Raw genomic sequence first — 23,971 nt, 5'->3', positions numbered from 1 at the left:
CAGGTAGTCCCACTCCACTCTATCAAATGCCTTCTCTGCATCCATCGCCACCACTATCTCCGCCTCCCCCTCCGGTGGGGGCATCATCATCACCCCCAGCAACCTTCATATATTGGCATTCAATTGCCTCCCTTTAACAAACCCTGTCTGGTCGTCATGTAACACCCCTGGGACACAGTCCTCTATCCTTGTCGCCATTACTTTGGCCAGTAACTTGGCATCTACATTTAGGAGGGAGATGGGCCTGTATGACCCGCACTGCAGCGGGTCTTTGTCTCGTTTCAGGATCAACTATATCGTCGCCTCCGACATTGTCGGGGGTAATGTCCCCCTTTCCTTAGCCTCATTGAAGGTTCTCGTCAGGAGTGGGGCCAGTAGGTCCACATATTTCCTGTAAAATTCCACTGGGAACCCATCTGGTCCCGGGGCCTTTCCTGCCTGCATGTTCCCAATTCCTTTAATCACCTCCTCCACCTCAATCTGCGCTCCCTAACCTGCCACCTCCTGCTCCTCAACCCTCGGGAACTCCAGCTGGTCCAGGGAGTGTATCATTCCCTCTTTCCCCTCCGGGGGTTGGGACTTATACAGCCTCTCGTAAAATGACTTAAACACCCCGTTCATCCTCCCCGCTCTCTGCTCCATCCTTCCCTCCCCGTCCCTAACTCCTCCGATCTCTCTCGCCGCCCCCCTCTTCCTAAGTTGTTGGGCCAGCAATCGGCTCACCTTTTCCCCATATTCATATTGTATTCCCTGTGCCTTCCTCCACTGCGTCTCCGCCTTACCCGTGGTCAGCAGGTCAAACTCCGTCTGTAGTCTCAGTCTTTCCCTGTATAGCCCTTCATCCGGGGCCTCCGCATATTGCCTATCCACCCTCAGAATCTCCCCAATCAGTCTCTCCCTTTCTTTACCCTCTTGTTTCCCCCTGTGGGCTCTTATGGAAATCAGCTCCCCCCTAACCACCGCCTTCAGCGCCTCCCATACTACTCCCACCTGGACCGCTCCATCATCATTGACCTCTAGGTATCTTTCAATACATCCCCTCACCCTTCCACATACCCCCTCGTCTGCCAACAGTCCCATGTCTAATCTCCAAAGTGGGCGCTGCTCCTTCTCCTCTCCTAGATCCAGATCCACCCAATGTGGGGCGTGATCTGAAACGGCTATAGCCGAATATTCCGTTCCTACCACTTTCGGGATCAGCGCCCTTCCTAGGACAAAAAAGTCTATCCGGGAGTATACTTTATGGACGTGGGAGAAGAAGGAAAACTCTTTACTCCTCGGTCTAGCAAATCTTCAGGGATCTACTCCTCCCATCTGCTCCATAAACCCCTTAAGCACCTTGGCCGCTGCCGGCCTCCTCCCGGTCCTAGATCTGGACCGGTCCAGTCTTGGGTCCAGCACCGTGTTGAAGTCCCCCCCCATTACCAAATTTCCCATCTCTAGGTCCGGGATGCGCCCCAACATACGCTTCATAAAACCCGCGTCATCCCAGTTCGGGGCATATACGTTCACCAGCACCACCGCCTCACCTTGCAATCTGCCACTCACCATCACGTACCTGCTCCCACTATCCACCACTATGGTCTTAGCCTCAAACGATACCCGTTTCCCCACCAGTATTGCCACCCCTCTATTTTTCGTATATAAGCCTGAGTGGAATACCTGTCCCACCCATCCTTTCCTTAATCTGACCTGATCCGCCAATTTCAGGTGCGTCTCCTGAAGCATAACCACATCCGCCTTCAGTCTCTTTAGGTGCGCAAATACCCTTGCCCTCTTAATCGGCCCATTCAGCCCTCTCACGTTCCACGTGATCAACCGGGTTGGGGGGCCCTTTATCCCCCCCCATCGTCGATTCGCCATCCCCTTTTTTAAACCAGCCCCTCACCCGGGTCCCACGCACCCGTTTGTCCCCCAGACGGCGCCCTCCCGTCCCGACCATCCCATCCCGTATCAGCTCCCCCTTACCCTCAGCAGCAGCAACCCAGTTAATCCCCCTCCCCCTAGATTCCCTTCTCGCTTGATTGCTCCCCCCATATTGCTTCCGGGAGTCAGCAAACTCTGGCTGACCTCGGCTTCCCCCGTTTACCCTTGGCCTCCCTGCGTGTGGGGCCCCCTTCCTTCCTGCGCCCACTTTTCCCGCCGCAATTTCCATAGCGCGGAAAAAAAAAAACGCGCTTCCCTCTCGGCCCCGCCCTAGAGGCACAGCTCCCTCTCCCCTTCCCTGTCCCCTTCCCCACCGGTGCCCCCATTTCTTCGTGTGTCCCCCCTCAGGGGGGGTGGGAGAAAAATTCTCCCGTCTAACATTTTTACAGATAAACCCTCCTCCTCTCCCCCCTTTGCATTTCTTTGTCACCACCTCGCTACTTCTTTCCAAACATCAATTCCTCAAATCTAGTCCAACTTCTCTTCTTGAATAAATGTCCACGCCTCCTCTGCCGTCTCGAAGTAGTGGTGTTTGCCCTGGTGTGTAACCCACAGTCTAGCCGGCTGCAGCATTCCAAATTTTACTTTCTTCCTGTGGAGCACCGCCTTGGCCTGATTGAAACTCGCCCTCCTTCTCGCCACCTCCGCACTCCAATCTTGATACACGCGGATCACCGCGTTCTCCCACCTGCTACTCCGTGTCTTCTTAGCCCATCTCAGGACCATCTCCCTGTCCTTGTAGCGGTGGAACCTCACCACTATTGCTCGCGGTATTTCCCCTGCCTTTGGTCTTCTCACGAGGACCCGGTATGCTCCCTCCACTTCCAGGGGGCCCGTCGGGGCCTCAGCTCCCATTAAAGTATGGAACATCGTACTCACATACGCCCCAACATCAGCTCCCTCTGTCCCTTCGGGAAGACCCAAAATCCTTAGATTCTTCCTCCTCGAGCTATTTTCCAGGGCTCCCAGCCTTTCTATGCACCTCTTATGTAGTGCCTCGTGCGTCTCCGTCTTCACCACCAAGCCCTGTATCTCGTCTTCGTTCTCGGCTGCCTTTGCCTTCACTCCACGGAGCTCCATCGCCTGGGTCTTTTGCGTCTCCTTCAATCACTCAATCGGCAGCAACATCGGCGCCAGCACCTCCTTCTTGAGCTCCTCCACACATCGTCGGAGGAACTCCTGCTGTTCCGGGCCCCATACCATCTGGGCTCCCTCAGCCGCCATCTTGCTTCTCCCTTCTCTTCTCTGCCGCTGCTCCAGAGGATCCTCCGCAATCTGGCCACTACTATCGCTTCTTTCCATCCACACCCGGGGGGACTCCTCCCTTTGTCGCCTCACACTGGGTTTGGCCGTAAAAAATTTCCGTTGGGGCTCCCGATAAGAGCCCAAAAGTCCGTTGAAACGGGAGGTGCCGAAACGTGCGGCTTAGCTGGTCATCGCCGCAACCGGAAGTCACCCTCAATCTCTTTAACTAGCTGATTTCTTTACAATGGAAGCTGATGTGGAAACGCCTCTTTTAAACCATTGCACAACATTGCATTGAACTAGATATTAGTAATGATGTTTTCAGCAGATGACGATGTTGGTCCACTTAATCTACTCTTCCAAAATCAGTTTCCATACTGTGATACCTGTAAAGCTTATAATCTTTTGCCTAAAGGATTTTACCCGTCTTTTCTTTATAAAAACCTGCTCGGGTTTTCTGCTTTGCCATCTCCTCTGGCAAGCTGTTCCATAAGACTACCACACCCTCACATAAAAAATATTTCATAAATTTCTCACTGCCTGTTGATACTCTTAACTTTAAAAAGTGTCCCCTAGTTCTCAAACTTTTTGTTCAAAAGGACTTCCCTGTTCCCAAATTCAACACAGTTGAGCAAACCTTAATCAAGTCCCCTCTCTTACCCGATACTTTTTCAGAGTGATTTAGCCCATGGTTCAATAAATAGCCATGTACAGGCTTCCACTGAACTCCATTTTTGTTTAATTTCATGGGATTGACTTTGGTTTGCCACGGTTGAGCACCTGCAATTCCTGATGGCTTTACCACTCGGCTCGAAGCACTTTTGTGGTTGGATCTCATTTTGGTGTTAAGGATGGGTTTCAGTGAGATTCCTGCAATCTATTGGCAGCTCGCCCATTGAGAAACCAATTGGCACCAGAATCCAACTCAACTAAATTTCAGTCTGTTTAATCAGAGACAAATTTGCTCAATTGAGACCAGTTGCACTCGCTTTGTGAGAAAACTAGGGGGGGGGGGGGCGGGGGAATGATTCCAGCGCATTCGTGCATCATTTAGGGTGCATTATTCTACAATGCAGTCCCACTATTGTAGTTTTTCCAAGTAAATTGAAACTAGGAGGTAAGCTGCAATTGGGACACTGGATAAACTGGATGGAAATCAATGTGCTGCTGGCTCACTGTGCACCAGATTTACAAAGAAACCATGGCTGGAATGGGAATTTAATTTCAGACTAATTTCAGAGCTGCTCCAGTTCACAAAGAACAATATAATCGTGGTGTCAGGCTCCCAGTATTCAATCTTCGCTCCTGCTGTGATTCAAATATGCTTTCTTAGTGGAAATTAAAATTTAGGAGTGACAGGTATAACCACTAGGAAATATTTGGTGCTTATGAAAATTATTAAATTTGAGCCCTAGATTGGGTCCACGGAGATTCCTTCATTCAATTAACTTATAACTCCCTCCGATAATTGATCTATGGGCAGAGATCCTCATCTTTAGCTTCTCTCCTCGGAGCAGGCTGAAGCACAGGTCTCCAAAGTTGAAATGTGATGAATCAGGTTAGTGATTAGTTCCTGCATCACCTCTCTCACACAGACAACTCAGACTTGAACTTCTTGAGGTGTTTAGTGGCACGATCAATCCACAACAGCACACTGCAGGCACAGCCCAAAACAATTTGCTGGCAGCCAATAAAGAGAGTTAATGATTGGATCAAAAAACTAATGAACACTGCCTGGTTTTTATTTTAAACTTTAGTTGGTCATAGCTTCTTGAAAATTCAGAACATCGGATCAGACAGCAGCAATATTCTTCCAAGGAAGGTTGATAAAATCAGTAAAGTGTTTACACTTGACGTCTGAATCTCGGAATTTTTGGTATTCCTCAGTGATGCGCCATCTCAAACGCAATTGAGTGTCCCAGTCTTTAAAACGTATCACCGATAGCAACATTTATTTTTAAGGTTGGTGCACACATTCATGAATTTCATATTGAAAATTGACCAGGGCAGCACGGTGGCACAGCAATTAGCACTGCTGCCCCTCAGCGCCAGGGACCCGGGATCTATTCCGACTTCGGGTGACTGTGTGGAGTTTTCACATTCCCCCCAATCTCTGTGTGGGATTCCTCAGGGTGCCGGGTCCGGTTTCATCCCACAGTTCAAACATGTGCAGGTTAGGTGGATTGAGAATGCTAAATTACCCCTTAGGGTGGGGTTGCAGGATTAGGCAGGGTCGACGCAGATTCGACAGGCTGAATGGCTTCCTTCTGTAGAGATTCTATGAAACATGGGGCAAAAATTGTGAGGCTGTCTGTGAGGCTAATGCACCAGGGTTCAGCTCCACGCTTTGCACTGTGGCCAGCAATGACTAGTACTGGGAAGAGGGTGTTGCAATTTCTTCTGTGTAAACTGTAATTAAGTAAGTAGCATTTAAGGTGTTTATTTCGGTGGGCCAAAGCTGAGGAACACGGAATGTTTAAGGACTCTGGGTCTGCACTCGTTGGAGGGGGGATCTTATTGAAACTTACAGGATACTGCGAGGCCTGGATAGAGTGGACGTGGAGAGAATGTTTCCACTTGTAGGAAAAACTAGAAGCAGAGGATAGAATCTCAGACTAAAGGGACGATCCTTTAAAACAGAGATGAGGAGGAATTTCTTCAGCCAGAGGGTGGTGAATCTGTGGAACACTTTGCCGCAGAAGGCTGTGGAGGCCAAATCACTGAGTGTCTTTAAAACAGAGATAGATAGGTTTTTGGATCAATAAGGGGATCAGGGGTTATGGGGAGAAGGCAGGAGAATGGGGATGAGAAAAATATCAGCCATGATTGAATGGCGAAGCAGACTCGATGGGCCGAGTGGCCTAATTCTGCTCCTATGGTGTTAGGAGTTAGTCCATTAGGTCTAATAATCACACTGAAATCTGTCTGACCAAAAAAACACTCTAATGTACAAAAGTGTATACAGTTTTTGAGGTACACATATTCAAACTGAAGAAAACCTTCAGCATTCTTGTTTACAGAATTTTACCCAAGGTGGTTTAGAAAAAAAAAAGACCGGGAAATTGTGCTGCTGTTGTACTGAATGACTGCTCAGTGCACTTGTTTACAATACTTTTTGAAGTGGAAATTTGCTCATTTTAGGAAAGATTTTATATAAATATTAAGTTTTCAGACACTCATATTCAATGGCATATTTTACAAGACCACAGGATAATCTTCATCACCTGTGCAGTAACCTGGCAGAGTGCATCATCCACCCGTCACAGAAATTGATTGGAAAGCAGTGGGATAAAAATGGGACTGGTTCAGCAATGGGTGAGCAGTCCACCATGTCAGGTTGCCGTAGTGAAAATGAAAATGACCTTACGTGTGGAAACAGATTCCTGTCTGTGCAGATATACCTGACCTCATGTGGAGCAATGCCTGGACAGCTTTAACGGTCTTCTACCCTGCTGGGAGAGGTATAATAAACCAAAATTCCTGCTCTGATCTCTATCCTGTGAATTTTGTTGGAAAGTGCATACTCAGGCGGAAGTCAGGTGAGGGAAAGATCACGCTCAGTTGTGCTAATTACTGGAGTTGAATAGCCTTCAGCCATTCACCATCTAGAGTCAGATAAGAGCAGCCAGGGGATTATTCTTCAACTTCTTTTTGTTCCCTAGTTTTAAAAAAAACTCCACTCCACTTATTCTACTTGCTCTAATGGACATTTAATACTTTGGGCAAATAATTAAGAAGGTAATCATAAATAGTGGTAATAAATGGCAGCATAATCTCCTGAAAGGATTAAGGTACATTTATCATTTGAAATATAATAATAATAATCTATATTGTCACAAGTAGGCTTACATTAACACTGCAATGAAGTTACTGTGAAAAGCCCCAAGTGGCCACATTCCGGTACCTGTTCGGGTACAGAGGGAAAATTCAGAATGTCCAAATTACCTAACAGCACGTCTTTCGGGACTTGTGGGAGGAAACCGGAGAACCCGGAGGAAACCCACACAGACACAGGGAGAACGTGCAGACTCCGCACAGACTGCGACCCAAGCCGAGAATCAAACCTGGGACCCTGCCTCTGGGAAGCAACAATGCTAACCACTGTGCTACCGTACCATGCAGTGATAAAATCATTAATTTTATCTCAAAATCTATATGGTTATGAATCTAGGCAGCTATTGCCCTCTCCCACCACATTCATAAATGCAGTCATGCACAAGTAAAAAGAGTGGCAGTTTTTCTTTTCCAAATTTGTTACCCAATTAGATTGCCAACCTCCACCCACTTTCTATTCAACCGGAGGGCGTAATTTGGAAAGCGGAATCCGCCCTGCCTTTAATAATGCTGATCCATCATTTACTGATAGAAGGTGCTTTTCTAAATGCCAAGACTGGTTCCTACTAGCTTATCCTTCTCGAGATGGTGCATTTCAGTAGAGTGCAGTATTGCAACACATAGCTCACCACATTGGATCAAATTCAAAAGACAGTTCACAATGACAAGTGCATAGAGACAAAGCCAGGAGCAGGAATAGACAATTTGGTCCATCAAGTTGGTTAGCTGCAGACCCCAAAATTACGATTCTATTATGGGCTTCCCCTTCCCCACCAGGATCCCTGATTCCTTCCCCAGGGAGAAAAAAGCAAGATGAAACATGAGCAATATCGCACCTTTAAAGTTGAACAATCAGTTCCCAGATACTCCAGAGAGGAAAACAATGAACGCCGAGTTAAGGAACATGTTGAGATAGATCATCAGTATTTGGTCAAAGTTATATGATTTAAGGAAGGCCTTGGAGCAAGGCAGGGGAAAGAAGAGAGGTGGAGGGAATTACAGAGCACGGAACTTCAGCCCCCAAGTCTGAACGTAGGGCGAGGGTTGCACACAAGGCCAGAGTAAGAAGCCAAGAGTTTCGGGAGCGGGTGTGTTGGGGAGAAGATTACAAAGATAAAGTGGGGTGAATCCGTAAAGGGCTAAATAACTTTAAATTTCTGAATGCTCTTTCTCAATAAATATAGATCCAACTCCCCTTTAAATATAGGTATAGGAGAACATTTGGCTATTCAGTTTAGAGCCTGTGGTTGCATCTTTTAGTCTTATCTTACTGTCCAACTTAAACAATCTGCTTACTTCATCTTCCACCATATCCTCCCTCAATCTTTTCTTCAGCGAAAGCGAATTCAGTTATTTAAACCTTTCTTCATAACTTCACCCCTCCAAAGCCAAAACTCTATCTCACCCACATGTCCTTTGAGGCACCGTGACCCAAACTGCACAGCATTTTCCAAGACTGTCCTCACCATAGATCTATAAAATGCCAGCATAAAGTGTCCTCCTGCCTTGCAAGCCAACACTTTACATTGACTGAACTCCTTCAGGGTTTGATCAATGATCACAGGCTTACTCAGAATCTGACAAGGCCATCAAATGCTTACCGCCAGAACTAGGCCCATTTTGAATTTGCAAAACCGATCAACACGAGCCACTGGAAACATTATAGTGCAATTTCAGTCCTTTTTAGACAAACATTTCTCTACTTTATCAAAACGTACACTTACCTGAAACATCTTCAATTGTCCCTTGTGACCTCGTCTTAAGTTTGAATGGAAAGGAAGTCTTCATTCGGTACACCGACAGCACTTCCTGCTTTTCTCAAACTCGCTCCAAACACAGAATCTATCTCTTGCTCGAACTTTCGATAAAGCTCAGACTGAACACAAACCAGTTAATTCCATCTAGGCTCCCCAGAGTGAGCTTGTGCGTTGCCAAGCAGATGAGGTAAGCATATTTGGCAAACTGGAACCAGTGCTGAATTAGTTAGTCGTCAGTGTTTTGGTAATGATTGAGGTGCCATAATCCACAATGATGAGCTGCAGGTGCTTCAAGGGACTTGCCATAATATTACTGGAATAATAAGTTCAATTTGTCTTTATTTCCCTCTTTTTTTTGAAAACATATATAAAGAAAAAATAACATCAAAGTTGTTATGTTCCTATTGTCATAAAACTATCTTTACACTTGTTCATGGTTTGGCACAGATTTTTGCAAGTAGTGCATGTGTTATTGTACATTATCACCGGTGAAGAAGCCCTATTGCTCTTTAGAGCATAGAGCCAGCAGTCTTATTAAGATATTTAATCTTTCAAGATACACAACAATTACATCTCTTCTAATTCCAGCACTTCCATTTTTTGTTTGATCACTGACAAGGCCTCTGAATAATTCTTCTTTTGTGAAACATTATCCCGAAGAATACTAAACATAAGCGCAATTGTTCTGCCGGAAAAAAACTAATCTTCTTCAAACATAGGTAAAACTCAAAAGGCCCCATTTTTACTGAGAGCAAACTGCAGGCATTTCTGCTGCAGGAAAACAACCAAATAATTTATTCCGTGGTTCAAAGGGTTTCAATTTTTTTTTTTTGCAGAAGCTGTAGAAAATGTAGAGAGTCTACTAAAATGTTGTCAAGGATTAAGAAAAACTGAAGAAGTGAAATAGCAGTACTAATGGCAACCATGTTAATTATATCACAGCCAAGCCAGAACAAAAGTTATCCCTCAATTAGTTTGCCATTCTAGGAGATCTCATGCAAATAATTCCTTTCGAAAGAGGGAGTGGGGTGGGTGGGGTGCGGTGGGTGGGTGGGGGGGGGGGTGGGGTGGGGGGGGGGGGGACTGCCTCTGGCATGCAATTCGTGCGTCAAAAAAGGGGAGGTGGGTGGGGTGGATCAGGGGACAGTGCCTGGGCTTAGAAGGTGCTGGGAAAGCAAAGGGCGCATCTCAGCCACTGTAGTGCTGTATTACCTCAGTTTTTCAAGAGAGGCTGTCACAGATGGGTTCTTGTGCTGCTGTTCACGCTCTGCTCTCTTTACCTTACTCTTCTCATCCCCTGACAATTTTAATGTTGCCTTGTGACGGTACATTTTTTTGTGGATGGGACCGTTACTGGCAGGAATACTTGAAGTATCAGAGCTTCTGTCAGAAATGCCACCTCGCATGCCAGAACTGAAATTAAATTCATTGTTAGGACCGGTTGGTGCAGCAATATGAGGAACTGTGGATTTTGCAGGATTTTTGTTACTTAAGGCCTTGGCTGTTGCTCTCCGGTTTTTAGCAGGCAAAGAACTATTTGATTTCTTTTTGGATTCTGACACTGTACCACCCAAAATATTCAAAGTTTTCCATTTCAGGCTGTTTATCTCAAGCGACTGGCATGTACCTGAGGCAATGTTATGACCCCCAGGGCTCCAGATTGGTTCAATAGAAGCCATCATAAAACGCTGGACTTCAGCCATTCCAGAGGCAATATTGGAAAGTATGTTACTGGGTTCTTCAAATTCTCTCTGGTCATCGTCTAAGAGATTGTTACTGTTCGTGCCACTCTGCCCAGCCCAACCAACGCCAGCTCTTTTACTCAAAGGCCAGGTGCTATTTCCCCCATTTTGCTTTCGACCCCGCACAGCAGCAGGTCCTCGATGTGGAAGGGTTTCATTAAGCAGCTGAACACAAGGTGATATGCTGTTTCTGTTAACAAGTGCATCCAATGACTTGCTGCTCACTATGGGCAGCTGTGCCTGATCATTCCTTTTAGCTTGCGCCGCACTGATCGATTTTTTTGAGTTTTTGGAAGTGCCGGGACTCTGATGCGAATTACTTTTGTTTTGAGTTTTCTCTGTAGCTTTAGCAGATTTTGGCTTCCTTGGTTTTTTTGGACCTTTTGGGAGTGAGCTTTGGTTTGAGCCCGTATGCTTACTTGAGGTGCTTTTCTTCTTAGCTTTTTGTCCTCTCGTACTGTTATTTAACTTCAGCATGCCAGCTTGCTTTACAAATGGGCCTGTTTCGGTCATCTCGCTGGTATCTTCATTATTAAAGGTATGAAACTGAAATTGATGATTATTCAAAATAAATGTCTCAGTTGATTGATCATGTGTCTGGGGTACTGCACCCCATTTCATTTCATTTGCGTCTCCAAGCATTGTCTGAGCGTGCTCCTGAAAGTCTTTGGGTTTGCCTGACGTTTTGACCTCTGGTCCCACTATCTCAGGTGAAAGGTCGGGTGTAACGGGTGGGGAAATCTCAGACAGAGTCACTTGCCTGAACCTATCGGGAGTGAAGTTTGAGATGTCAAGGAGATCAGCAGATTCCTTTAGAGGCGCAACTTCATCAACACTTTGCTGAATTACAAGCTTGGGGCTGCAATGGGCTAAAAAGTCATCACTCATATCATCCTCACCATCATTTTCACATGATTTCAAACTTAAAGAGCTAAAATTATTGGCACTGGCTGACAAAGAACCCACTGAATCAAAACTGATGAGTCTGGTGTCATCTGGAGCTACTGAATCTCGATGGAGCTGAAAATTGCCATCACCGTCTTCTATTATGCATGATTGATAGTTGGCATTTGACTGCAGCGGCTGGTTATGGGAATAATTCTTGCTAAGCACAAGTTCATCGCTGTGCATTTCTATTTGTTGATAATTGTCATTAATGGTTCTTGAAAGATTAGTGCCTCCTATTGGTAGCGATTCTACACCAACCATACTAGTTGACAGGACGGCAGGTGCTCTGCCAATAGCTGAATACTCCTGTTTTGTATGCCACAACTTTTCGAAGCTTTGTTTTTCCTCCTGGTAAAGAGGAGACTGCTGCTGTTCAGGTTCGGAGGGAGGGGACATTACACAACTTTGAGTGAGGTTCGAAGGGTTGAAATGATTCAGTGGCTTGGAAGCAACGACAGAATGATGTGGGAAGTAGGAGAGCCCAGTATGGCTTATGGAATCGGATGCATCCAGCAGTGTCTGTAAATACCCCCCAGGGATTACTTGCACAGTAGATGCAGCATTAGCAGATGGCACAGGCTTCTCAGTAGAGCAGGTGGCGGGTGAAAAAGTAGAATTCTTAGCAGCAGCCTTTGAGTGGCACGATTTAGATAAATGGGAGTTGTCTGGGACACAATGAACGGCATTAGTCAGAAGGCTACCTGAACTATTCTGTTTCGTTGCAGCTGAATCCATCTCACTGGCATCTGACATTGTCTCAATGTCATTAATCACTGCCATCTTGATCTTTTTGCTGGTGTTTTTCAGTTTGGCTTCTGCTTTTAATTTAAGTCTTTTTAGCCTGCCTTTCTCCTTTGCTCGGCTCTCAAACCTTCCTTGCAATTTACTTCTCATCAAGGCAGTCCCTGATGTAATGTTGCTGGAGCATGAGCCATTTGCACAGCTAGGGATTTCTATTGCAACTGTCTGGGCATCTACAAAGTCCATCTCTTCTCTATCAGCACAGGTCAGCCTTTTAGTGTTAACCGGGTCAAAAGAGCATGCAATCTGCTTGTTGGGCCCCAGCTCAAGTCGAACTCTACGTGCCCTGTGTCTGTTTGCAATTTGTTTGCTTTTCCTTTTGGCAGGATGAGCAAGAAACACTTTAGGCACTGCACTATTTAAATGCAGCCTCTTTCTTCTTTCAATAGGCACTGACAACAGATGCTTAGATTGCTTTTGGCACCAAAATTCCTTTAAAGGTGCAAGTTTTTCATATTTACCTAGTGCTTCAGCAGTCAAATTGACACTTGTCTGGGTGGCATCAATTTTACTCACTTTCACTCGCATATCCTTCTGACCTTTGAACCTATTAATAATTATATATTTAATAATAACTGGTGGTCCTCTCCGAGCTGACTTTCGACGCTTTCGTGGGCACCATTCGTCATCATCTTCTTTCTTCGGACCGTCTGCTGGCCATTCCTTCTTGCCCGAAATCTTTTCACTTTCTATGGAGTCAACATCATACAAGTAGTCATCACTGTACCGTACTTTCCTTTTGGCACGCAATGCATAATTTAATTGGCCAGAGCAATTTGCATTTTGTCTTGAAAGATACCTAATACTGTCCACGTTGCCTTTAATGGTGTCATAAGAGGAGTCTGTTCCATAGCTGTCGTCACTGTACTCGCCTGAATCTTCTACGGAATGATTTGCTTCGAAGAACTGGTTCCTTTTAGAAGTTGCATATAGCTTTACATCCACAGTGCCACCATATTTCTGCATTCCCGCCCTCTCTTCCGCTTGGTCGTCCTCATCCCAGATGTCAATTTCATCAGATTTGATTTGCGATGGATCGGAGTTCATTTTCATGGAGGCTTTGCCTTCCTTTTTTGTGCAGTTTGTGATGACGTTCGGAAAGAAGCTTAACTGCGCTTCTTCCTGAAGTACATTTGTCTTTTCCCTGACATTGTCTTGAAATGACTCGTACCTAATCTTTAAAGAGCAGACATCGCTGCTGAGAGTTGACTCATCATCAAACATGTAATTGTCCACCTCTTCCTCGGCAAAAAGATTGACCGAGAGCTCATTTTTTGAGCACAGGTCAAGCAGTTCTATTTTGCTCTCGCTAATAAAAGACTCAAAATAAGCCCAATCCTGGCTAGGGTTTGACAGTAAAGCTTCCTCTCCATTGCATTTGTCCAGCAGTAATCCTTCGTAGTAATGTTTTTGAGTAATATCTTCTGACTCACTGTCAGATTTCTCCACATCTCTTTTGTCTGTAGTCCTAGATTTGTGTACAGTAAAACTTAACAGTTGGTCTGAAAGCAGCTGATCCCCATATCTTGCACTTTCCCCTGTACTCATGCACTGAATCCCTATATCGGAGGCCGAGCAGGTGTCGCAATCCTTGTTCATGTCACCTATTTTCATGCTTATTCCAGGTTCTGCATCAATGCTTTCTTTTGACTCAATGAAGCAGCCCAAACAGGTTCTGCTCTGTTGCATCAAGCAATCGTCAGACAGCGACGGAATGCCTTTGGGCTCCATGTACCTGAATGGGGTTTTGTCAGAGTCCTCTGGTACGGACAAATAAGTCACACCCTTTGTGACACCAGATGTAAGGGAAATGGCGTGTGTGGAGGAATCATTTGAAGTATGTTCAGGCACATCAGCTAGTCTTAGAGGAGAGGGTGGGTCCAACAGGCAGGCCTCTTTCGAAGTTGGTAAAGGCAACACCCTGTGGCCCAGTTCATTTTCTTTTGGCGAAATGAAAGATGATAAGGTAACTGCAACATCTGCCGCACTGTAAGACTTCATAAGTTTCCCTCCACCACATGATTCTACATGGAAGGAAAAAAGTTAAATAATTTCAGTGCACAGTTCCCATTTTAGGCTATTCAGATAAACAATTTAAAGGACATGACTAAAGAGAGATAAGAAACATTACACGCAAATGTCTTCAATCTTGAACCAAGAGGAATAATTTTGACGTAAGGGAACTGAAGTAGCCAGCATACAGAATTTATTATTGCTATCAAATTACAATTATCTCAATAAAAGCTGAAAGGATATGGCAGAACTTGTTAAAATCTCATTATGATTTCTAGCTTAGTTTTCATCCAGGCTCCAAGTCAGTGTTATTCTGAGAATTATTCATTCATTTAATTTGTTAATTAATCTTTCATTAAAATGTGTCATTGGGGCAAAAAATGAAATGATCACAGTTTTGAAAGACTAATCACCTCAGCAACTATGGATGTAAACTGTGAAATTTTATACAGACGGAATTTGCCTTTACAACCACAATAAAAAGGAAGATTTGAGTAGAATGCTAATTCTGCCGACCTTTATGTTTCCATCTCTTTTATCCATATGCATTATTGTTTGTATATTATATATATATATATTATCTATACGCATATACATATAAATCGCTTGATTGACTGCATTGTTGCACACCAAGCCTCAAGCCCAAGTGTAGTCATTATGTAAATGGAGGTGAGAGGAGGAAATATTTGGGTGTGCAGACACTTGACACGTTTACCAGCCGCATCCCGCCGGAATCCGGATGGGACGCATACGGTAGATCCTGCAAGATGCCTCACCGGGGGCTCGCGATGGTCGTTACGCCTTGTGAGATCTAACGAGATCTCGTTACCTGGATACTGCCCACAATGGGAGGAATTCAGACTTGCATAGTTAAGTATGCCCCGATGTTGGATCTAACCGACACCTGGGATCGATCAGCCTCACCGAAGTGACCCCAGCCGGAAGCCAGGGACCAGGCGGAATCGCACTTGAGGAAGTCTCCCAGGCGATCCAAGACCCCGGGTGGTTGCCCTCTGGGCAGGGTGGTGTCCTAGCACTGCCAGTCTGGCACCCTAGCAGTGCCTCCAGGGTGCCACCCTGGCACTGCCGGAGTGCCAAGTTTGCTGCCATGCTGGCAGTGTCACCCTGACACTTTGCACATGCCAAGGATTGGGCCAGGGGGTGCCCTGCCCATATGAGGTGGGGGGAGGGGGTTCCAGGACCCGTCAACAGGTGGGTTGGAGGCACCTGGGGGGTTGAGATACCGGCGTGCCATTTTCAAATGGCACTCATATCTCTACCTGCACTGACGAGCAGAGCTCCTCAGTGCAGGAAATGTGACTGAGTGCGGCCTCAGTGGGGCGTTCCCTGCTGAGGCCCAAGAGAACCGTTCGATACGGGATCGTTCCTGCCACAACAAAGAACCACCCCACTAATCATGCCCAGAATGGGAATCTGTTGTTTATTCGTTAGTTTGCACCCTTAAAAGCTATACATTCTGCACATACTGTTAGATTTGCTAATGCGCCTATATTTCAAAAAATAAATTTAGAGTACCCAATTGTTTTTTTTCCAATTAAGGGGCAATTTAGAGTGGCTCATCCACCTAACCTGCACATCTATGGGTTGTGAGTGTGAAACCCACATAGACATGGGAACTTGTGCGTCGATATTGATAATGCAAGTTGCATACTTAAAACTTGTCAATGTTATTACACCCTCTTACTAGTAGTGCTGTTGTGGTGGGAAATGAGTAGGGGTAGAGTCAGGAATTTTATCCCGCATGATAAGTGTTTACAGGAAGTTTTCATTAAACCATGGAACCTAACATTAGTTGATATCCTATAGTTAAGATCAAGCATAAATATTCAAGTAAAATGGGTTTCGAAGACATTGCACAATTGGACAGGAGAGCACGAGCAGAATTCAGTCCTCATTTTAAAGTCAAACATCTTGTTATTTTTATATCTTCATTGTAAACTCCTATGCTCTCCTGTATAATGCAAACTCCCTATGTAAACTTGTCATGCAGTATTACGCCATCCCAGCCATGGACACTGCAACATGTGCATTGGGTAAAATGTAATTAAAGCACAGCATAGCCAGATTCCATTATATGTAGACATAGGAATTTACAGTGGAATATGTTTCACGGAAGAACATACAGACAATAATTTTGAGATATTGTAGATAGATATTAAAATTTAAAAATTACAGCATCTCTCGCAATATCCTCAGCAGCAAGAAAAGCAGTGAATCTTAATGAAAGCTATTTGTTTTCAACAGACACAGCTATGAGGTCAACCAGAAGTAGCAACCAACATCTGGAACAGATTAAAATGAATCCAAGGACAGAAATGTGAGCAAGAGAGCAAGATGGTGAATTGAAATGGCAAGGCCAGGGTCATACTTGCTGACTAAGCAAAGGTGTTTTGCAAAGCGGTCACTTAGTCTGCGATTTCCATCCTTTTTTCCCCTCCCCTCACTGCCTCCACCATCCCCCGTGGCCCCCCTCCCCTCACTGCCTCCACCATCCCCCGTGCCCCCCCCCTCACTACCGCCACCCATCCCCCGCGCCGCTCCCTCCCCTCAATGCCTCCACCATCCCCCGTGCCGCTCCCCCCCCTCACTGCCTCCACCATCCCCCGTGCCCCCCCTCCCCTCACTGCCTCCACCATCCCCCGCGCCCCCCCCTCCCCTCACTGCCTCCACCATCTCCCGTGGCACCCTCCCCTCACTGCCTCCACCATTCCCCATGGCCCCCTCCCCTCACTGCCTCCACCATCCCCTGTGCCACCCTCCCCTCACTGCCTCCACCATCCCCCGCGCCGCTCCCCCCCTCAATGCCTCCACCATTCCCCGTGGTCCACACCCCTCACTGCCTCCACCATCCCCCGTGTCCCCCTCCCCTCACTGCCTCCACCATCCCCCGTGCCCCCCCTCCCTTCACTGCCTCCACCATCCCCTGTGCCCCCCCTCCCCTCACTGCCTCTACCATCCCCCGTGTCCCCCTCCCCTCACTGCCTCCACCATCCCCTGTGCCCCCTCCCCTCACTGCCTCCACCATCCCCCGCTCCCCCCTCACTGCCTCCACCATCCCCCGTGTCCCCTGCCCTCACTGCCTCCACCATCCCCCGTGTCCCCCTCCACTCACTGCCTCCACCATCCCCCGCGCCGCTCCCCCCCCACTGTCTCCACCATCCCCCGCACCCCCTCCCCTCACTGCCTCCACCATTCCCTGCACCCACTCCCCTCACTGCCTCTACCATCCCCGCGCCCTGCTCCCCTCCCCTCACTGCCTCCACAAACCCCTGCGCCGCCCCCCCTCACTGCCTCCACCAACCCCCGCGCCCCACCCCCCCACCCACTGCTTCCACCATCCCCCGCGCCCCCCTCCCCTCACTGCCTCCACTATCCCCCACGCCCCTCTCCCCTCACTGCCTCCACCATCCCCTGCACCCCCCTCCCCTCACTGCCTCCACCATCCCCCGTGTCCCCCGCCCCTCACTGCCTCCACCATCCCCCATGCCGCTCCCCTCCCACTGCCTCCACCATCCCCCGCGCCCCCCTCCCCTCACTGCCTCCACCATCCCCCGTGACCCCTCCCCTCACTGCCTCCACCATCCCTCGTGCCCCCCTCCCTTCACTGCCTCCACCATCCCCCGCACCCCACCCCTCACTGCCTCCACCATCCCCCGCGCCCCCCTCCCCTCCCCTCACTGACTCCACCATCCCCCGCACCCCGTCCCGTCCCCTCAATGCCTCCACCATCCCCCGTACCCCGCTCCCCTCACTGCCTCCACCATCCCCCGCGTCCCTTCCCTCACTGCCTCCACCATCACCCGCCCCCCCTCCCATCACTGCCTCCACCATCCCATACGCCCCCCCGCCCCTCACTGCCTCCACCATCCCCGCGCCGCTCCCCACTCACTGCCTCCACCATCCCCCGTCCCCCTCCCCTCACTGCCTTCAAAATCCCCCGCGCCGCTCCCCCTCCCACTGCCTCCACCGTCCCCCGCGCCCTCCTCCCCTCACTGCCTCCACCATCCCCCGCACCCCCCCACCCTCACTGCCTCCACCATTGCCTGTGGTCCCCTCCCCTCACTGCCTCCATGATCCCCCGCACCCCCCCTCCCCTCACTGCCTCCACCATCCCCCGTGCCTCCTCCCCTCACTGCTTCCACCATCCCCCGTGCCCCCCTCCCCTCACTGCCTCCACCATCCCCCCCACCCCCCTCCCTTCACTGCCTCCACCATCCCCCGCACCCCCCTCCCTTCACTGCCTCCACCATCCCCCGCACCCCACCCCTCACTGCCTCCACCATCCCCCGCACCCCGTCCCATCACTGCCTCCACCATCCCCTGTGCCCCTCCCCTCACTGCCTCCAACATCCCCCGTACCCCCCTCCCCTCACTGCCTCCACCATCCCCCGCGCCCCTTCCCCTCACTGCCTCCACCATCCCCCACCCCCCTCCCATCACTGCCTCCACCATCCCCGCGCCGATCCCCACTCACTGCCTCCACCATCCCCCCGTCCCCCTCCCCTCACTGCCTCCACCATCCCCACGCCCCCCTCCCCTCACTGCCTCCACCATCCCCTGCACCCCCCTCCCCTCACTGCCTCCACCGTCCCCCGTGTCCCCCGCCCCTCACTGCCTCCACCATCCCCCGCACCCCGTCCCGTCCCCTCACTGCCTCCACCATCCCCTGCGCCCCTCCCCTCACTGCCTCCACCATCCCCCGTACCCCCCTCCCCTCACTGCCTCCACCATCCCCGCGCCGCTCCCCCTCCCACTGCCTCCACCATCCCCCGTACCCCCCTCCCCTCACTGCCTCCACCATCCCTCGCACCCCCTCCCCTCACTGCCTCCACCATCCCCCGTGTCCCCTGCCCCTCACTGCCTCCACCATCCCCCATGCCGCTCCCCTCCCACTGCCTCCACCATCCCCCGCGCCCCCCTCCCCTCACTGCCTCCACCATCCCCCGCACCCCCCCCACCCTCACTGCCTCCACCATTGCCTGTGGTCCCCTCCCCTCTCTGCCTCCACCATCCCCCGCACCCCCCTCCCCTCACTGACTCCACCATCCCCTGTGCCCCCCTCCCCTCATTGCCTCCACCATCCCCCGTGCCCCCCTCCCCTCACTGCCTCCACCATCCCCCGCACCCCCCTCCCGTCCCCTCACTGCCTCCACCATCCCCTGCGCCCCTCCCCTCACTGCCTCCACCATCCCCCATGCCCCCCTCCCCTCACTGCCTCCACCATCCCCCGCGCCCCTTCCCCTCACTACCTCCACCATCCCCCACCCTCCCTCCCATCACTGCCTCCACCATCCCAAACGCCCCCCCGCCCCTCACTGCTTCCACCATCCCCGCGCCGCTCCCCCCCTCACTGCCTCCACCATCCCCCGTCCCCCTCCCCTCACTGCCTCCAAAATCCCCCGCGCCACTCCCCCTCCCACTGCCTCCACCATCCCCCGCGCCCCCCTCCCCTCACTGCCTCCACCATCCCTCGCACCCCCTCCCCTCACTGCCTCCACCAACCCCCGCACCCCCTCCCCTCACTGCCTCCACCATCCCCTGCGCTCCCCTCCCCTCCCCTCACTGCCTCCACCATCCCCCGCACCCCCTCCCCTCACTGCCTCCACCATCCCCCGCACCCCCCCACCCTCACTGCCTCCACCATTGCCTGTGGTCCCCTCCCCTCACTGCCTCCACGATCCCCCGCACCCCCCTCCCTTCACTGCCTCCACCATCCCCCGCACCCCCCTCCCTTCACTGCCTCCACCATCCCCCGCACCCCACCCCTCACTGCCTCCACCATCCCCCGCACCCCGTCCCGTCCCCTCACTGCCTCCACCATCCCCCGCACCCCCCCACCCTCACTGACTCCACCATCCCCTGTGCCCCCCTCCCCTCATTGCCTCCACCATCCCCCGTGCCCCCCTCCCCTCACTGCCTCCACCATCCCCCGCACCCCCCTCCCGTCCCCTCACTGCCTCCACCATCCCCTGCGCCCCTCCCCTCACTGCCTCCACCATCCCCCATGCCCCCCTCCCCTCACTGCCTCCACCATCCCCCGCGCCCCTTCCCCTCACTACCTCCACCATCCCCCACCCTCCCTCCCATCACTGCCTCCACCATCCCAAACGCCCCCCCGCCCCTCACTGCTTCCACCATCCCCGCGCCGCTCCCCCCTCACTGCCTCCACCATCCCCCGTCCCCCTCCCCTCACTGCCTCCAAAATCCCCCGCGCCACTCCCCCTCCCACTGCCTCCACCATCCCCCGCGCCCCCCTCCCCTCACTGCCTCCACCATCCCTCGCACCCCCTCCCCTCACTGCCTCCACCAACCCCCGCACCCCCTCCCCTCACTGCCTCCACCATCCCCTGCGCTCCCCTCCCCTCCCCTCACTGCCTCCACCATCCCCCGCACCCCCTCCCCTCACTGCCTCCACCATCCCCCGCACCCCCCCACCCTCACTGCCTCCACCATTGCCTGTGGTCCCCTCCCCTCACTGCCTCCACGATCCCCCGCACCCCCCTCCCTTCACTGCCTCCACCATCCCCCGCACCCCCCTCCCTTCACTGCCTCCACCATCCCCCGCACCCCACCCCTCACTGCCTCCACCATCCCCCGCACCCCGTCCCGTCCCCTCACTGCCTCCACCATCCCCCGCACCCCCCCACCCTCACTGCCTCCACCATTGCCTGTGGTCCCCTCCCCTCACTGCCTCCACCATCCCCCGCACCCCCCTCCCTTCACTGACTCCACCATCCCCTGTGCCCCCCTCCCCTCATTGCCTCCACCATCCCCCGTGCCCCCCTCCCCTCACTGCCTCCACCACCCCCCGCACCCCCCTCCCTTCACTGCCTCCACCATCCCCCGCACCCCACCCCTCACTGCCTCCACCATCCCCTGCGCTCCCCTCCCCTCCCCTCACTGCCTCCACCATCCGCCGCACCCCCCTCCCGTCCCCTCACTGCCTCCACCATCCCCTGCGCCCCTCCCCTCACTGCCTCCACCATCCCCCATGCCCCCCTCCCCTCACTGCCTCCTCCATCCCACGCGCCCCTTCCCCTCACTACCTCCACCATCCCCCACCCTCCCGCCCCTCACTGCCTCCACCATCCCCGCGCCGCTCCCCCCCTCACTGCTTCCACCATCCCCTGCGCCCCCCCTCACTGCCTCCACCATCCCCGCGCCCCCCTAACCTCACTGCCTCCACCATCCCCCGTGCCCCCCCTCCCTTCACTGCCTCCACCATCCCCCGCGTCGTTCCCCTCCCACTGCCTCCCCCATCCCCTGCGCCCCCCCCTCACTGCCTCCACTATCCCCGCGCCCCCCTACCCTCACTGCCTCCACCATCCCCCGCACCCCCTCCCCTCACTGCTACCACCATCACCCGTGCCCCCCTCCCCTCACAGCCTCCACCATCCCCCGCGCCGCTCCCCTCCCACTGCCTTCACCATCCCCGTGCCCCCCTCCCCTCCCCTCACTGCCTCCACCATCCCTCGTGCCCCACTCCCCTCACTGTCTTCACCATTCACCGCACCCCCCTCCCCTCACTGCCTCCACCATCCCCTGCGCCCCTCCCCTCACTGCCTCCACCATCCCCCATGACCCCCCTCCCCTCACTGCCTCCACCATCCCCCGCGCCCCCCTCCCCTCACTGCCTCCACCATCCCCGCGCCCCCCTCCCCTCACTGCCTCCACCATCCCCCGCGCCCCCCGCTTCCTCCACCATCCCCCGCATCCTCCCCTCCCTGCCTCCACCATCCCCCGCACCCCCCTCCCCTCACCGCCTCCACCTTCCCCCGCACCCCCTCCACCCCCCTCACTGCCTCCATTGTCCCCCGCACCACCCTCCCCTCACTTCCTCCAGCATCCACTAAGCTGCGCCCTCCCCCCACTGGCTCCACCATCCCCCTTGCCCCACTTCCCTCACTGCCTCCAGCATCCCCCGCGCCCCCCTCCCCTCACTGCCCCCACCATCCCCCTCGTCCCCCTCCCCTCACTGCTTCCACCATCCCCCACATCCCCCTCTCCTCACTTCCTCCAGCATCTCCTGTGCCCCCCTCCCCTTATTGCCTCCACCATCCCCCGCACCCCCCACCCCTCACTGCCTCCACCATCCCCCGCACCCCCTCCCCTCACTGCCTCCACCATCCTCCGCACTCCCCTCCCCTCACTGCCACCAGCATCCCCTGCGCCCCTCCCCTCACTGCCTTCAGCATCCCCCATGCTGCACCCCCCTCCCCTCACTGCCTCCAGCATCCCCTGCGCCCCTCCCCTCACTGCTTCCAGCATCCCGCACGCTGCACCCCCCTCCCCTCACTGCCTCTAGCATCCCCTACGCTGCGCCCCCCTCCCCTCACTGCCTCCACCATCCCCCACACCCCCCTCCCCTCACTGCCTCCAGCATCCCCTACGCTGCGCCCCCCCCTCCCCTCACTGCCTCCACCATCCCCCACGCCCCCCTCCCCTCACTGCCTCCACCATGCCCCGCGCCCCCTTCCCTCACTGCCTCCACCATCCCCCACACCCCCCTCCCCTCACTGCCTCCACCATCCCCCATGCCCCCCCTCCCCTCACTGCCTCCACCATGCCCCACGCCGCCTTCCGTCACTGCCTCCACCATCCCGCACGCCACGCCCTCTCCCCTCACTGCTTTCACCATCCTCCCCGCTGCCCCCCTCACTGCTTCCACCATCCCCCGCGCCCCCCCACCCTCACTGCCTCCAGCATCCCCTACGCTGCGCTCCCCCCTCACTGCCTCCACCATCCCCCGCGCCCCCCTCCCCCACTGCCTCCACCATCCCCCACGCCACACACCCCTCCCCTCACTGCCTTCACCATCCTCCGCGCCGCCCTCCCCTCACTGCTTCCACCATCCCCTGCGCCTGCCCTCCCTCACTGCCTCCACCATCCCCCGCGCCGCTCCCCCACGCCGCGCCCACCCCCCCTCCCTCACTGCCTCCACCATCCCCCGCGCCGCTCCCCCACGCCACCATCACCCCCCCCCCCCCCCCCACGCCAGTCTGTGGCTTGTTCTTAGGTTTTGCTCTCAGAAAGCACTGACCTTTTGTGCTGCTATTAATATATTCTGCTATCTGGCCTTCAGGCAACCTTTAGGCCATTGTTAGTATAGATCACTACTTTAAAAAAGTGATTAACTACAAACATTTACAAATAGTATCAGCAATGATCCAAAGCCAACTTTCCCAATGAGCTAACGTTACCGTTTTCACAAATATACTGAGCTGTACCATTACGTGACTCATCCCTTTCCAAGCTCTTTCATGCCAACTCACCACTTTGTTTTCCAAATAAACTCCAGTGTTCAACCAACAAGTTTCTTTAAATGCAAATTGTTAAAACCTTTCCTCTCAGCATTCACTCTTCTTTCATTGCATTGAAGGAAGTCTGAGTGGAAAGGCTCAGAATAAGCCCATTAGGCCATCTTCTCTGATATGTTCTCCCCTTTGGAAACTGTGACTCTTGTGGAAATTTCCCAGCTTTTCTAGCCACCCTGAATTGTGCAATTTTCACTCTGAGGCAAGTGCACAATGAAGTGGGACCTGAGAGCAGAGCATAGACAGCCATAGAGTCAGTGAATGTCAACTCAATCCCAACTCATGCCCCTCATCTACTCCAATGGCTCAGCATGCCCTCCATACCAACTGATGTCCTCCACCAACCTCCTCATGGCCCATCATATCCTCC

General features: G+C 52.5%; 1 protein-coding gene across 4 annotated transcripts in view; it reads right to left on the bottom strand.

The window, feature by feature from the left end:
- nexmifb (neurite extension and migration factor b) overlaps positions 1 to 23,971 on the bottom strand; it is a 342,720-nt gene that overhangs the window by 15,564 nt on the left and 303,185 nt on the right. For 3 of the 4 annotated variants that reach the window (XM_072505753.1, XM_072505755.1, XM_072505754.1), the window contains 2 exons: positions 9,975 to 14,277; positions 8,730 to 9,075 (listed from right to left, as the gene is read on the bottom strand). In XM_072505753.1, coding sequence (XP_072361854.1) covers positions 8,985 to 9,075; positions 9,975 to 14,277 — 4,394 coding nt within the window. In that variant the 3' untranslated portion in view covers positions 8,730 to 8,984. Of the gene's footprint in view, positions 1 to 8,729; positions 9,076 to 9,843; positions 14,278 to 23,971 lie in introns of those variants that run through there. The other variant, XM_072505756.1, reaches the window with a different exon arrangement.

Source organism: Scyliorhinus torazame, chromosome 5 (genome assembly GCF_047496885.1).
Source record: "Scyliorhinus torazame isolate Kashiwa2021f chromosome 5, sScyTor2.1, whole genome shotgun sequence".
Classification (NCBI taxonomy): Eukaryota; Metazoa; Chordata; class Chondrichthyes; order Carcharhiniformes; family Scyliorhinidae; genus Scyliorhinus; species Scyliorhinus torazame.
The sequence above is the reverse complement of the archived record's forward strand: the minus strand, read 5'-3'. Positions and strand labels throughout refer to the sequence as shown.